The 15,641-nt window shown below is 48.3% G+C and overlaps 1 protein-coding gene across 7 annotated transcripts in view; it reads right to left on the bottom strand.

Annotated features, from left to right (window-relative positions):
• Positions 1-15,641, bottom strand: part of PISD (phosphatidylserine decarboxylase) — a 44,885-nt gene that overhangs the window by 16,096 nt on the left and 13,148 nt on the right. For all 7 annotated transcript variants that reach the window (XM_074003944.1, XM_074003947.1, XM_005567540.5 and 4 more), the window contains one exon: positions 13,713-13,888. In XM_074003944.1, the coding sequence (XP_073860045.1) occupies positions 13,713-13,888 (176 nt within the window). The remainder of the gene's footprint in view (positions 1-13,712; positions 13,889-15,641) is intronic.

The raw sequence follows: 15,641 nt of genomic DNA, 5'->3' as shown, positions 1-15,641 counted from the left end.
AGTAGTTTTGTAAAAACACAAAAATATAAAAATTAGCCAGGTGTGGTGGTATGTGCCCGTAATCCCAGCTACTCGGGAGGCTGAGGTGGGAGATCACTTGAACCCAGGAGGCAGAGGTTGCAGTGAGCTGAGATCGCACCACTGCATTCCAGCCTGGGTGACAGAGCAAGACTCCATCTCAAAAAACAAAAAAAGAAAAAGAAAAAGTGCTTTCAGGCCGGGCATGGTGGCTCACACCTGTAATCCCAGCACTTTGAGAAGCTAAGGTGGGCGGATCACCTGAGGTGAGGAGTTCAAGACCGGCCTGGTCAACATGGTGAAACCATTTCTACTAAAAATACAAAATTAGCTGGGTGTGGTGGCATGCGCCTATAATCCCAGCTACTCGGGAGGCTAAGGCTGGAGAATCGCTTGAACCTGGGAGGTGGAGGTTGCAGTGAGCTGAGATCGCGCCACTGCACTCCAGCCTGGGCAACAAGAGCGAAACTCTGCCTAAAAAAACAAAAAAAAAAAACAGTGGTTTTAGGTAGAGTCGTCTGGCAGACAGCTTCACGCAGGGCCACAGGTGTCTTGAGTTGGCAATCCCTGGATTCCTTCCAACCCAGAAGTTTAGCCTTGTGTTTAAGTTCCATTTTTTTTTTTTTTTTTTTTTTGAGACAGAATCTCACTCTAACCCCAAGGCTGGAGTGCAGTGGCATGATCTTGGCTCACCACAACCTCTGCCTCCCGGGTTCCAGCGATCCTCCTGCCTCAGCCACCCAGGTAGCTGGGACTACAGGCGCCTGCCACCACACCGAGCTAATTTTTGTATTTTTAGTAGAGACGGGGTTTCACCATGTTGGCGAAGCTCATCTCAAACTCCTGACCTCAGGTGATCCACCCACCTTGGCCTCCCAAAGTGCTGGGATTATGGGCATCAGCCACCATGTCCTACTGAGTTCCACATCTTCTTGAGACATGGTCCCTCCACTATTCCACACATTGACCGCTCAAAGCCATGGGGACATGGCTGTGTGAGCCACACTTCCACCCTCTGTGATATCCTCCTGCCCTAGAATGAGCCTATAATTCTCTGAGGTCAGAGCTGGCCCCTGCCAGCCAGTTCCAGTGGCATAAGAACACTACGGGAGTTCAGGTAGCACCGGAGCAGGCGGGAGGCTCTGCTTCCCTGCCAATTTGACTATTTGCCCATTTCCACACTCACACCTATTAGGCAAGAAGTAAAATAGTACTTACTAAAGCTCCACTCCCTGCCAGCATGGGGCCAGGTATTTACCTACACATCATTCTCATTTAACAACTTTTTGAGGGCGTGAATGGCCCTATTTATAGATGAGACTAATAAAGCTACAGCACGTATGTGGCTTACCAACATGGAGAACATGTCCGATACTGCTCACCGCCAGGTACACCATGGCGCCGGGATGCGTGCTGAGCACAGGCCCATGGGGCTCCAGGCAGGGGACAGGGAGAGAAGGAGGACACAGGCCACTTCACAGGGTCCTGCCTTATGCTTAGGCCGAATGGTGACAGATCAGACAGGCTGATCTGTCTTTATTCCTTTTGATGAATTGGAATACTGTACTATACTTTTTTTTTTTTTAATTCTAAATAGAGGCTAGAAACAAGGAAGCAGCACTCAGGCAGGAGTGGGCATCCCTGCAAGCCCGGCTGCTCCTGAGTAAGGCCTTTCCTGCACTGCTGCTCCCCAAACACCTCAGCCCTTGCCACAAGCCCCTAGGGCCATGCCTCAAAACAACAAAACCACCTTACGGATTCAAGCAATTCTCCTGCCTCAATCTCCAAAGTAGCTGGGATTACAGGCGCCCGCCACCACGCCCAGCTAATTTTTGTATTTTTAGTGGAGATGGGGTTTCACCATATTGGCCAGGCTGGTCTTGAACTCCTGACCTCGTGATCTGCCCACCTCAGCCTCCCAAAGTGCTGGGATTACAGGCATGAGCCACCACGCCCAACCTTTTCCCTTTTTAAAAAAAGATTACATATTTGTCGGGTGCAGTAGCTCATGCCTATAATTTCAACACTTTGGGAGGCCAAGGCAGGCATATCACTTGAGCCCAGGAGGTTTTGACCTGCCTGGGCAACATGGCAAAACTCTTATTTTAAAAAAAAAAAAAATATATATATATATATATATACACACACACACACACACACACACACACACACACACACACACACAATTAGACGGGCATGGTGGTGCATGCCAGTAATCCCAGCTACTCAAGAGGCTGACGTGGGAGGTCAAGGCTGCAGTGAGCCATGATCACACCACTGCACTCCACCCTGGGCAACAGAGCAAGACCCTGTCTCAAAAAAGAAAAAGTTTAAAAAAAAAAAAGAGAGATTACATATTTACCATTAAAAATCTCTCATTAGCCCTAAACTGGCAACAGTCATCTAACCCTGGTCTCACACCACTCTGAACCGGACCCTCCTCTGTACTTCCTCCTGCACCAGCTCGAGGGAGCCACAGGGCTGTTCTGTTCAGACCTGAGGGCCCCATTCAGGCACTCTCACTGGACGTGCATGTCACTTGATTCCAGTGACTGAGGACCTGAGAACTCCTTCGTCCTCCATTTTCCGGAGCAGAGAAGAAACAGTGAAAGCTACAGAAAAGCATCTCTGCTTTTGTGAAAGCACAATTCTCTTCCCATGCTGACTCGGTCTGGGGAAGAGGTCAACTTTTAGATCCATTCTTCTGAAGAAGCAAGTATCCCGCTCCCCTCACCCAGCACTGGTCATCTTGAATCAGTGAAGAGGAAAGCTCTTCACTTCCTAACGTCACGTCCTACACATTACAAACTCTGACTGAAATTTCTCACTCAGAATATTTGTAACCTAAACATTTAGACCGAGTGGCAAGGAAGGAGGATCCATGTGCTTCCAGAAATAAGGCTTGGCCCCAGACAGAGCCAGAGGCTGCCCTGCCTTTGGCACAGGAGCTGCAGGCTGAGCAAGTGCCTCCCCTCGGGCCAGGCCCTCTGTCCTCCAAACGGTTGGGACAGGAGAGCTTGGCCCTGCTCTGTGGCCACCCAGGCAGATGTATTTTGGCTGTGCCTGCCCTTGGCTGTGGGGCTGCTGCCAGGTGGTGGTGGCCCCAGGAAGAAACCAGCCCTCCCCCAAGACCTAGATCTATAGGGCAGAGGTAACATAAAGGAACTCAGGACACTGTGACTGGGCACAGCGCAGGCCCAAAGATGTGGGGCAGATCCGGTCACAACAGCAGCCCCACGTCCCTTCTGGAGAGTCTGGATGGCCACCCCTGCTGTCAAGCCCCCGCCCCATGGGAAACTCACCTCCACTTGCCCTGACTAACTGCAAGCAGAAGTGTCCACCAAATGCCCCGGGTCTGTGGAGGGGCAGGGAAGAGGGGATGAAGGGGGATGAAGGGGGATGAAGCGGGGAAGTGGGGAGAAAAGGGAAGATGAGAAACGCTTGTTGGCCAAGAAGACCGGCGGAGAGGAAATGACACAGCTACCCCAAGAGAGGCAAAACGGGCAGTAAGGACGCCCGCAGGCCACTCCCTCCCCTCAGAGATCTGCCTCCATCCTTCCCTAGCCTCGGCCAAAAAAAACAGTTCTGTCTCAACTACTAGCTAATGGTTTTTTCTTTGTAGAGGCATGGTTTTGCTATGTTGCCCAGGCTGGTCTCAAATTCCTGGGCTCAAGAGATCTTCCTGCCTCAGCCTCTCAGGCAGCTGGGACCATAGGCACACACCACCACCCCTGGCTGGTTTTTCTTTTCTTTTCCCTTATTTGTTTTTTGAGACAGACCAGGCTGGAGTGCAATGGTGCAGTCTTGGCGGAGGTGGGAGGATCACGTGAGATCACCTGAGCCTGGGAGTTCGAGGCCGTGGTGAGCCCTGCTCACACCACTGCACTCCAGACTGGTCGACAGAGTGAGTACCTGTCTTTTTTTTTTTTTCGAGACAGAGTCTCGCTGTCACTAGGCTGAAGTGCAGTGGCATGATCTCAGCTCACTGCAACCTCCACCTCCCAGGTTCAAGCGATTCTCCTGTCTCAGCCTCTCAGGTAGCGGAGACCACAGGCACACACCACCAACCCTGGCTAATTTTTCTTTTCCTTTTACTTTTTTTTTTTTTTTTTTGAGACAGAGTTTCATTGCCCAGGCTGGAGTGCAATGTGCAATGGCGCAGTCTCGGCTCACTGCAACCTCCACCTGCTAGGTTCAAGCGATTCTCCTGTCTCAACCTCCCAATTAGCTGGGATTACAGGCACCCGCTACCACACCCAGCTAATTTTTTTGCATTTTTAGTAGAGACAGGGTTTCACCATGTTGGCCAGCTGGTCTCCAACTCCTGACCTCAGGTTATCTGCCCACCTTGGCCTCCCAAAGTGCTGGGATTATAGGCATGAGCCACTGCTCCTGGCCCCCTGCCTAATTTTTTTTTTTTTTTTTTTTTTTTTTGAGACGGAGTCTCGCTCTGTCACCCAGGCTGGAGTGCAGTGGCCGGATCTCAGCTCACTGCAAGCTCCGCCTCCCGGGTTCACGCCATTCTCCGGCCTCAGCCTCCCGACTAGCTGGGACTACAGGCGCCCGCCACCTCGCCCGGCTAGTTTTCTGTATTTGTTAATAGAGACGGGGTTTCACCGTGTTAGCCAGGATGGTCTCGATCTCCTGACCTCGTGATCCGCCCGTCTCGGCCTCCCAAAGTGCTGGGATTACAGGCTTGAGCCACCGCGCCTGGCCCTAATTTTTTAATGTATTTTTTTGTAGAGACAGAATCTTGCCTCGCCAGGCTGGTCCTGAACTCCTGGGCTCACACAATCCTCCCACCTCAGTCTCCCAGAGTGTTGGGATCACAGGCATGAGCCACCATGCCTAGCTGAAATTGTATATTTTCAGTTAGATGTTTTGTAACCAAACATTTGAGGTATCATCTAAAACAGTATTTGTCAATCTCAGGAAAAGAGGCAACGGGCAATATGCCATGATTGCTGAATGATTTATGACTTTTGGGGACAAATAGGCAGCATATCTGAAATCACAACTGCCACACAAAGGCAGGACACATGACCACTGCAGCAGTATAAACTACGGATCCATAAACTATGGATCTATACCTGGTAGCCATCCACCCTCTGTCTGCTCACTCACCACGGCTCTCGGCACAGGCCCCTATGTCAACAGCCAAAGCCACAAGCCACACCTGTGGAGCCCAAGTGAACACTCTGGCCATGAGCCAAGAGCGTTCCCAGGACATCATGAGTTCCTGAAAAGAAACTCAGAGAAGCAGCTCTTCTACTTCTCAGCAGTCCCTGAGCTCCTGCCTTCAAGAGTGCCCTCGGTGCCCCACAGAAAATCACCTCTGCCCACTGGTGGGCCACAGGTTGAATCAGGGACTCAAGGGAATAGCATTCTGGAAGCCAAAAAGCATTATTCGAGCTGTGCTCACTCCACGCGACGGGGCTAAATGGAACTAAAAGGAACACTCTGGATCTTCAACCTGAGCAGCTCAGCAAGCAGCTTTCCAGAGCATGATCTCAAGCTACTTTTTTTTTTTTTTTTTTTGGAGACAGGGTCTTGCTCTGTCACCCAGGCTGGAGTGCAGAGGCACAATCTCAGCTCACTGCAACTTCTACCTCCTGGCTCAAGCAATCCTCCCACCTCAGCCTCCCAAGGAGCCAGCAACACAGGCCCATGCCACCACACCGGCTAATTTTTGTATTTTTAGCAGAGACGAGGTTTCACCACGTTGCCCGGGCTGGTCTCAAACTGGTGAGCTCAAGTGATCCGCCCACCTCAGCCTCCCAAAGTGCTGGGATTACAGGCATGAGCCACCACTCTGGGCCTCAAGCTACCCTTTCTAGCAACATCATTCTGTGGAATAAAAACTTAACATAAAAACATCCTTTTTGTTTCAGTTTGGTGTTTTTTTTGTTTTTCTTTTGAGACGGAGTCTCACTCTGTCTCCCAGGCTGGAGTGCAATGGCGTGATCTCGGCTCACTGCAACCTCTGCCCCCCAGGTTCAAGCAATTCTCCCACCTCAGCCTCCCGAGTAGCTGGGATTACAGGTGCCTGCCACCACGCCCGGCTAAATTTTGCATTTTTAGTAGAGACGGGGTTTCACCATGTGGGCCAGGCTGGTCTTAAACCCCTTACCTCAGGTGATCCACCCGCCTCGGCCTCCCAAAGTGCTGGGATTACAGGTGTGAGCCACCAAGCCCGACCTTTTTTTTTTTTTATTCTTTTGAGACGGACTTTCACTCTTGCTGCCCAGGCTGGAGTGCAATGGCACAATCTCACTCTGTCGCCCAGGCTGGAGTGCAGTGGCGCGATCTCGGCTCACTGCAACCTCTGCCTGCCGGGTTCAAACGATTCTCCTGCCTCGGCCTCCTGAGTAGCTGGGATTACAGGCATGTGTCACCACTCCTGACTAATTTTTTGTAGTTACTAGAAAAGGGGTTCCACCATGTTGGTCAGTCTGGTCTTGAACTCCTGACCTCAGGTGATCCACCCGCCTCGACATCATGCTATGGATAAAATGGTTAATGGATAAAAGACTCAGTCTTACCATAGATCTTATCAAAATCAGCATATGATTTTTTTTCTTTCCTTTTGAAGTCCAGAACTTTCACCTTTTCACTTAAAGAAAGCACTTTACCACTTTCTCTTCGGCAATCCAAATTGCCAGAATCACTATTATGCACTTTGGGGCCAGCATCAAGCCAAATAAGGGTGACCTGAACACAAGCACCGGAATACCACAACAGTTGATCTGATAACTGAGATGGCTACTAAGTGACTTATGGGCAGGCGCATAGACACTGAGGTCACAATGGACAGAGGGAGGATTCATATCCTAGGTGGGAGAGAGTGAGAGTTCATTATGCTACTCAGAACAGGGAGACATTTAAAACTTAGGAATTGAGGCCGGGCATGGTGGCTCACGCCTGTTATCCCAGCTTTGGGAGGCTGAGGTGGGCGGATCACCTGAGGTCAAGAGTTCAAGAACAGCCTGGCCAACATGGTGAAACCCCATCTCAACTAAAAATACAAAAAAAAAAAGTAGCCAGGCATGGTGCCACAAGCCTGTAATCCCAGCCACTGGGGAGGCTGAGGCAGGAGAATTGCTTGAACCCGGGAGGTGGAGGTTGCAGTGAGCCGAGATCGCGCCACTGCACTCCAGCCTGGGCGACACAGTGAGACGCTGTCTCAAAAAAAAAAAAAAAAAAAAAGTAGGAATTATTTCTGGAATTTTACATTTAATATTTTCACACTGCAGGAACATGAAACCTTGGATAAGGGGGAAATACTCTGATTGTTTTAGAAGTCAAATGCATGCCACAAATCATAAAGGTATCCATACCCTTTCAGGCAGCAATCCTACACCTAGGCATTCATCATGAGGAAAAGGCCTTATGTGCAAAGGTGTGCTCTGCAACATTATTCATGGTGGCAAAGACCACCAGTATACCAGAATCAACTGATGTGGTAAAGCCTCAGTGGCAACCAGAGACTTCGGGACCTGGGCGCCTGTCACCACTGAGGAAGAGCCAAGAGTGTGGCTCCAGGGTGGCTCACACCTGGAATCCCAGCACTTTGGGAGGCCAAAGTGGGAGGATAGCTTGAGACCAGCCTAGGCAACATAGTGAGATCCCATCTCTACAAAAAATAAAAAATTAGCTGAGTGTGGTGGAGGTGCATGCCTGTGGTCCCAGCTACTTGGGAGGCTGAGGTGGGAGGAATGCTTAAACCCGGAAGGTTAAGGCTACAGTGAGCTGTGACTGCACCACTGCACTCCAGCCTGGGCAACACAGCAAGAACCTGTCTCAAAAAAGAAAAAAAAAAAAAACAGCTGAATCCATTTAAAAATAGAGAAAAAAGGACAAGCATGGGAGCTCACGCGTGTAATCCTAGCACTTTGGGGGCCCAAGATGGGTGGGTCACAAAGTCAGGAGATTGAGACCATCCTGGCCAACACGGTGGAACCCCATCTCTACTAAAAATACAAAAATTAGCTGGGCGTGGTGGTGCGCACCTGTAGTCCCAGCTACTTGGGAGGCTGAGGCAGGGGAATCACTTGAACCTGGGAGGCGGAGGTTGCAGTGAGCCGAGATCATGCAGTCTGGCCTGGGAGACAGAGTGAGACGCAGTCTCCAAAAAAAAAAAAAAAAAAAAAAAAAAAAGCCGGGTGCAGTGGCTCACACTTGTAATCCCAGCACTTTGGGAAGCTGAGGCAGGCAGATCACCTGAGGCTGGGAGTTAGAGATCAGCCTGACCAATATGGAGAATTCCCATCTCTACTAAAAATACTACATTAGCCGGGTGTGGTGGCACACGCCTGTAATCCCAGCTACTCGGGAGGCCGAGGCAGGAGAATTGCTTGAACCCAGGAGGCGGAAGTTGCGGTGAGCCGAGATGGCACCACTGCAACTCCATCCTGGGCAACAAGAGTGAAATTCCGTCTCAAAAAAAAAAAAAAAAATTAGAGACAAAGACAAGAAGTGAATGCATAAAAAATAAAGCTCATGATGAAGCAATCAGTCACATGGCGAGAAGGCATGGGAATCATGATGTCCTCTGTTTTCCAACATTCTGTCATAGTGTTTACTGTATCATCTCTGTCATTTAACAGGGAATAAGACTGATTTCCACAAGCATATCAAGACCATTCAATAGGGAAAGGATAGTCTTTTTAACAAATGATGCTGGGAAAACTGGATGCCCACATGCAAAAGAAGGACATTGGATTCTTCTCTTATACTGTAAATAAAAATTAATTCAAAAATGGATAAAAGACTTAAATTAAAACTACCCTGGCGAAGTGGCACACACCTATATCCACTACTGGGAAGGCTAAGGTGAAAGAAACATGTGAACCCAGGAGTTCAAGGCTGTAGCAAGATATCATCACACCACTACTCTCCAGCCTGAGCAGCACAGTAAGACCCTGTCTCTGGAAAAAGGAAAAAAAACTAAAACTGGCTGGGCACAGTGGCTCATGCCTGTAATCCCAGCACTTTGGGAGGCCGAGGTGGGCAGATCACTTGAGGTCAGGAGTTTGAGACCAGCCTGGCCAACACGGTGAAACCTCATCTCTATTAAAGATGCAAAGGCCGGGCGCGGTGGCTCAAGCCTGTAATCCCAGCACTTTGGGAGGCCGAGGCGGGCGGATCACAAGGTCAGGAGATCGAGACCACAGTGAAACCCCGTCTCTACTAAAAATACAAAAAATTGGCCAGGCGCGGTGGCGGGCGCCTGTAGTCCCAGCTACTCAGGAGGCTGAGGCAGGAGAATGGCGGGAACCCGGGAGGCGGAGCTTGCAGTGAGCCGAGATCGCGCCACTGCACTCCAGCCTGGGCAACAGCGTGAGACTCCGTCTCAAAAAAAAAAAAAAAAAAAAAAAAAAGATGCAAAAAATTAGCCAGGCCTGGTGGTGGGCGCCTGTAATCCCAGCTATTGGGGAGGTTGAGGCAGGAGAATCGCTTGAACCCAAGAGGTGGAGGTTGCAGTGAGCCGAGATTGCTCTGCTGCACTCCAGCCTGGGTGACAGGGCGAGTCTCCGTCTCAAAAAACACAAACAAACAAACAAAAAAACTGTAGCCCCGAAGGGAACATTAGGTAGGGCTCATCTGCCTTTGGTTCTTCAAGCTGGCTTATCATCAGAATCACCTACAGAGCTCCTGAAATACAGATCTTGAGCCTAGCCCAAACTTTCTAGATTTCCAGGAGTTAAGGAATTCAAATTCGTAATTCTTTTTTTTTTTTTTGAAACGGAGTCTCGCTCTGTCACCCAGGCTAGAGTGCAGCGGCGTGATCTTGGCTCACTGCAACTCCACCTCGCGGGTTCACACCATTCTCCTGCCTCAGCCTCCCCAGTAGCTAGGGCTACAGGCACCCGGCACCAGCCCGGCTAATTTTTGTATTTTTAGTAGAGACGGGGTTTCACCTTGTTAGCCAGGATGGTCTCAATCTCCTGACCTCATGATCCGCCTGCCTCGGCCTCCCAAAGTGCTGAGATTACAGGTGTGAGTCACTGCGCCTGGCATCAAATTCATAATTTTTAAAGCTCCCCGACAATTCTGGTATCAGTTACATTTGGAAGATCTCACATTTTTCATTTGTGATGACAGTGATTAGGTGAAACCAGAGATGGGATTAGGACCTGGCCCCAGACAGCCATTCAAGACTCTCCTTCTCAACCTGCTGCCATTCCTGAAAACTTATACAGTTGAGTATCCCTAATCTGAACATCCAAAATGCTCCAAAATCAGAGACTTTTTGAGTGCCAACATGACACCAACAAGTGAAAAATTCCACATCTGATGTCATGTGACAGGTCACAGTCAAAACTTTGTTTTGGCCAGGCATGGTGGCTCACGCCTGTAATCCTAGCACTTGGGAGACCAAGGCGGGTGGATCACGAGGTCATGAGTTCAAGACCAGCCTGGCCAAGAGGGTGAAACCCTGTCTCTACTAAAAATACAAAAATTAGCTGGGCACAGTAGCAGGCACCTGTAATCCCAGCTACTCAGGAGGCTGAGGCAGGAGAATTGCTTGAACCCAGGGGTGGAGGTTGCAGTGAGCCGAGATCATGCCACCGCACTCCAGCCTGGGTGAGAGTGAGACTCTGTCTCAAAAAAACAAAACAAAACAAAAAACTTTGTTTCACGCACAAAAAAAGTGTTGTATAAAGTTACTCTCAGGCTATGTGTAGAAAGTATATCTAAAACATAAATGAGACCCCTGTCTCCACAAAAATTCAAACAAATTAGCCAGGCATGGTGGCACAGGCTTATATTCCCAGCTACTCAGGAAGGCTGAGGTGGGGGGATGGCTTGAGCCTAGGAGGTCAGGGATGCAGTGAGCTATGATCGTGCCACTGTACTCCAGCCCTAGGTGACAGAGCAAGACTCTGCCTCAAATAAATAAACTGGCCTGGCGCAGTGGCTCACACCTGTAATCCACACACTTTGGGAGGCTGAGGTGGGCAGATCACCTGAGGTGAGGAGTTCGAGACCAGCCTGGTCAACATGGTGAAACCCTGTCTCTACAAAAATATAAAAATTAGCCGGGCATGATGGCAGGTGCCTGTAATCCCATCTACTAGCGAGGCTGAGGTGGGAGAATCGCTTGAACCAGGGAGGTGGAGGTTGCAGTGAGCCGAGATCGCGCCACTGCATTCCAGCCTGGGCAACAGAGCGAGACTCCATCTCAAAAAAATAAATAAGTAACTAAAATAAAATAAAATAAATTTTGTGTTCAGACTTGGGTCACATCCCCAAGTTATCTCAATCTATATCTACAAACATTGAAAAAAAAAAATCCAAAACACTTTCAGTCCCAAGCATTTCGGATAAGGGATACTCAAACTCCAATGTCAACTCCAAGTCCAGACCACTTCCCCTTTATAAAATGAAGTGTTGGAGTCCCACTTGGAAATCCAGGAGTGGCCAGTGCAGTGGCTCACACCTGTAATCCCAGCACTTCGGGAGGCTGAGGCAGGAGTTTGAGACCAGCCTGGGCAACAGTGCAAGACCTCATAACTACAACCAAAGAAAAAGAACATCCAGGAGGAGTTCTGTGACCATTGTATTCAATCTGGAAGAGTATCTAACTTAAGCCCAGTTATTTACCAACAGGTGCTTTGAGACCTCACACTGCATTAAGCCACTCCACTCCAGTGTCCTGTCACTTTCCAGGCCCTGGGACTTATGAGTTAATCACCCCTGTCCTCTTTAGAACCATCTTCTGGTCTGAAACTATGTATGGCAATAACCCCAATTACATAAACAGCAGATACTAAAAAACTACTGGCACTGGTCTTCTACGATTTTGAAAGTGGCAGGTTTCTTCCAATTTTTTTTTTTTTTTTTTTGAGATGGAGTCTCGCTCTATCGCCCAGGCTGGAGTGCAGTGGCCGGATCTCAGCTCACTGCAAGCTCCACCTCCCAGGTTTACGCCATTCTCCTGCCTCAGCCTCCCGAATAGCTGGGACTACAGGCGCCCGCCACCTCGCCTGGCTAGTTTTTTTTTGTATTTTTTTAGTAGAGGCGGGGTTTCACCGGGTTAGCCAGGATGGTCTCGATCTCCTGACCTCGTGATCCGCCCGTCTCGGCCTCCCAAAGTGCTGGGATTACAGGCTTGAGCCACCACGCCCGGCCTTCTTCCAAATTTTTATTCTCTTGGGAAACCTTTGAAGTATGTGGGAATTTCTTGAAAGTATGCAAGTTCACTATAGGGTGAGTCAGCCTCACAAATTCCCAAGGTCAGAAAGATGTCAGCGTGGGTTTAACACTTGAGGGGGGTCATGCAGTCACAGTCATGTGCTACCTACACTTTACAAGTACTTTACTAACCTACTAATCTAATGGAGAATGATGTTTACAGGGGAAACCAGCAATGCCATAGGGAACAGAGTGCAGCACACTTTGAAAGTGTGACTCCCCTACTACATAATTATCCTTTACCAAATGGAATTTGTGATATAGTACCAGAAAACTTTTTTGTTTGTTTAAGGTAGGTTATTACAAAGCCCAAGGCATATGAACAGGCCAAAGGGTAGGCACATGGACATAGGGGGCAAGGGCAGACATATCTCTTAGGGTAACTCCCACAGCTGGATCTGTATGGTCAGTTGACTAAGTCACGGTTTTACAGGATTGTTAGAAATCAAGTGAAGTCCATATACTAGATTCTATTGGAAGAAAATGGTCAAAATCAAAGTCCAAAAAAGGATTTTGGAAGGAAATCTATAATGTAGCATGTAATGCCAATGGCAGCAAATACTCCTAAATTGTGTTAGAGTTGGATGGAATTCTCAGAGTCATGTTCCAACCCAACCTGCTGTTTTACTGTTAAAGACACGAGACCAGACAGAAAGTGACATGTCCCATTTCACATAGCTACTGCAGAGCATGGTTGAGACTTGCCTTCAGCATCCTAATGCTGTGGTCACCGTATGTCCTATTAGAATGAACTCAGCTTATCTGGATTAGCAAAATGGAGTGGATCACCATTGCATTCCAGATATTACAAAGCCTCAACTGTCACCCCTTCTTTTGCCCAGGGTATTGAGGCCTATTACTGGTCCTTTGATATTTCAGATTTTTTATTTGTTAAATTATGGCTATAAAAAAAGGCAATTTTTAAACTTACACCTTTATATTCAATTTCACAATTTACTGAATGTCTCCTGTGAGTCAGGAATCGTCCTGGGACACAGGAAGCACAGAGGAACAAGATGTTTCGTTATGTATTGTGCATTCAACAACAATGCAGGCTGCCCCTATCGTGTGACTATGATGGAAGGAAGCATTCTGAGCAATAATGACAAAGGAATTTGATTATTTCTGTCTGGTTCCTGGTGAGAACTAATCCACATCACAAAAGCTCAATAGTTTCAGCCCTCTTCCAACTAACAAGGAAAGAATAGCAGAACAGCCAGGATGTCAGCACCAATTCAAGATGTATGCTCTGAGACTTCAACAGCATGAAATTTCTACTTAGAACCCTTGGGGAGACCAGGGTTAGGTCTGGGGACATAAGACAAGCTTGACATGACACCGAAGTTATAAGTCCTGTATCTGGCCAAAACCGACCGGAGACGTGAGCTCCAAGAAAGCGTATTTGACTTGTTCAAACATTTCAACTTTGGAACAACTGGAAAAGTGACAGACAGTTTGCTGGACAAGAACCCAAGGCAGTTCCGCCTCATTCCTACCTCCCAGTGACCAGCAAGTTTGGGTGGAATCTCCAATCCCAGCTTTTCCAGCTCTCGCTCCCTGTACTTCTCATACTGCCGGTACCCTGCATACCCGCCACCTGTCGCCAACAGAATGGGCAGGGGACGCAGCAGGAACGTGGTTCGGGCAGGAGCAGTGTGGACTTTTCTGGCATCTGTAATAAAAAACAGGACAATTTTGAGCCTCGGAGACAGGAATAGGGAAGAGTCATGCAAACCCAGCACCAATGGGAGGGTCAGGAAAAGTCAGTGCACCTCAGAAGCCCTCAGTAGAGGTGACTGGATCCTCAAGGTATCTAGCAGGCAGGTGAAACCTTGGGTCACTACTCAGACCCTCCTGTCTCCAAATTCTGTCAGTCAGTACAGGACAGGCATCTTTCCTATAGAATTACAATGGCCTCAACTGCCACCGCAGTCACAAAATGTATTAATAAGATGAAAACACTGAATCACAAAGAGGTCAAGAAATTAATCAAGGTTGCCCAGGTGGTCACCAACAGGTCCAGAACTTGAAGCCAAACACCATTTCTCACCCAGGACTCTTTGATCTTGCTTTTATAACACAGGCCCAATTTTGAGCAGGCACTGGTATTCTCTCTCAAATGCAAAATCTCATAAATTCTTACAGGTCAACAATAAAAAAGACAAATAGCCAGGCACAGCGGCTTGCACCTACAGTCCCAGCTACTAGGGAGGCTGAGGTGGGAGGATTGCTTGAACCCAGGAGTTCAAGGTTACAGTGAGCTATGATCACGCCACTGCACTCCAGCCTGGGCAACAGAGTGAGACTCTCTCAATCAATCAATTGAAATGTGCAAAGGATTTGAATACACCTTTGTCCAAAGAAAACATACATTGGCCAATAAGCACAAGAAAAGACAGGTTAAATATGTGTTATGCGTTAAATTGCTGAAAACTCCCCCAAAACTCTTATGTTGAAGTTCTAACCCTGAGTACCTTAGACGGTGCCCTTAGTTGGTTGGAGAGAAGGTCTTTACAGAGGTTATCAAATTAAAATGAGGTTGCAGGCTGGGCGCAGTGGCTCACGCATGTAATCCCAGCACTCTGGGAGGCCAAGGCGGGAGGATCACAAGGTCAGGAGATCGCAACCATCCTGGCTAACACGGTGAAATCCCGTCTCCACTAAAAATACAACAAATTAGCCAGGCGTGGTGGCGGTCGCCTGTACTCCCAGCTACTCGGGAGGCTGAGGCAGGAGAATGACATGAACCTGGGAGGCAGAGCTTGCAGTGAGCCGAGATCATGCCACTGCACTCCAGCCTGGATGACAGAGCAAGACTCCCTCTCAATAAATAAATAAAATAAAATAAAATAAAATAAAATAAAATAAAATAAGGTGGCCAAGTGGGTCCAAATCCAATATGATGGGTATCCCTATAAAAAGGGAAAATCTAGAAACAGACATACACACAGGGAGAATACCATGTGAAACTGAAGGAGGAGACTAGAGTGATGCTTCTATATGTAAGGAATGCCAGAGATTGCCAGCAAACCATTGGAAGCTAGGCAAGAGGCATGGAACAGATTCTCCCTCACAGCCCTCCAAAGGAAGCACCCTTGACACCTTGATCTCAGACATTTAGCCCCTCGAATAATAAGACAAATGTCTGCTGTTCAAGCAACTCAGTTTGTGTTACTTTGTTACCATAGCCCTAGCAAACTAATACAGCATTATTAGTAATCAGGGAAATGCAAATCAAAACCACAATGAGACCCCCTGACACCCATCAGAATGGCTATAATCAAAAAAACATAATGAGGCCGGGCATGGTGGCTCATGCCTGTAATGCCAACGTTTTGGGAGGCCAAGGTGGGCAGATCACTTGAGGCCAGGAGTTTGAGACCAGCCTGGGCACCATCGCAAAACCCCATCTCTACTAAAAATAC

Source organism: Macaca fascicularis, chromosome 10, assembly GCF_037993035.2.
Source record: "Macaca fascicularis isolate 582-1 chromosome 10, T2T-MFA8v1.1".
Lineage (NCBI taxonomy): Eukaryota > Metazoa > Chordata > Mammalia > Primates > Cercopithecidae > Macaca > Macaca fascicularis.
This window is presented reverse-complemented; position numbering and strand designations above follow the sequence as displayed.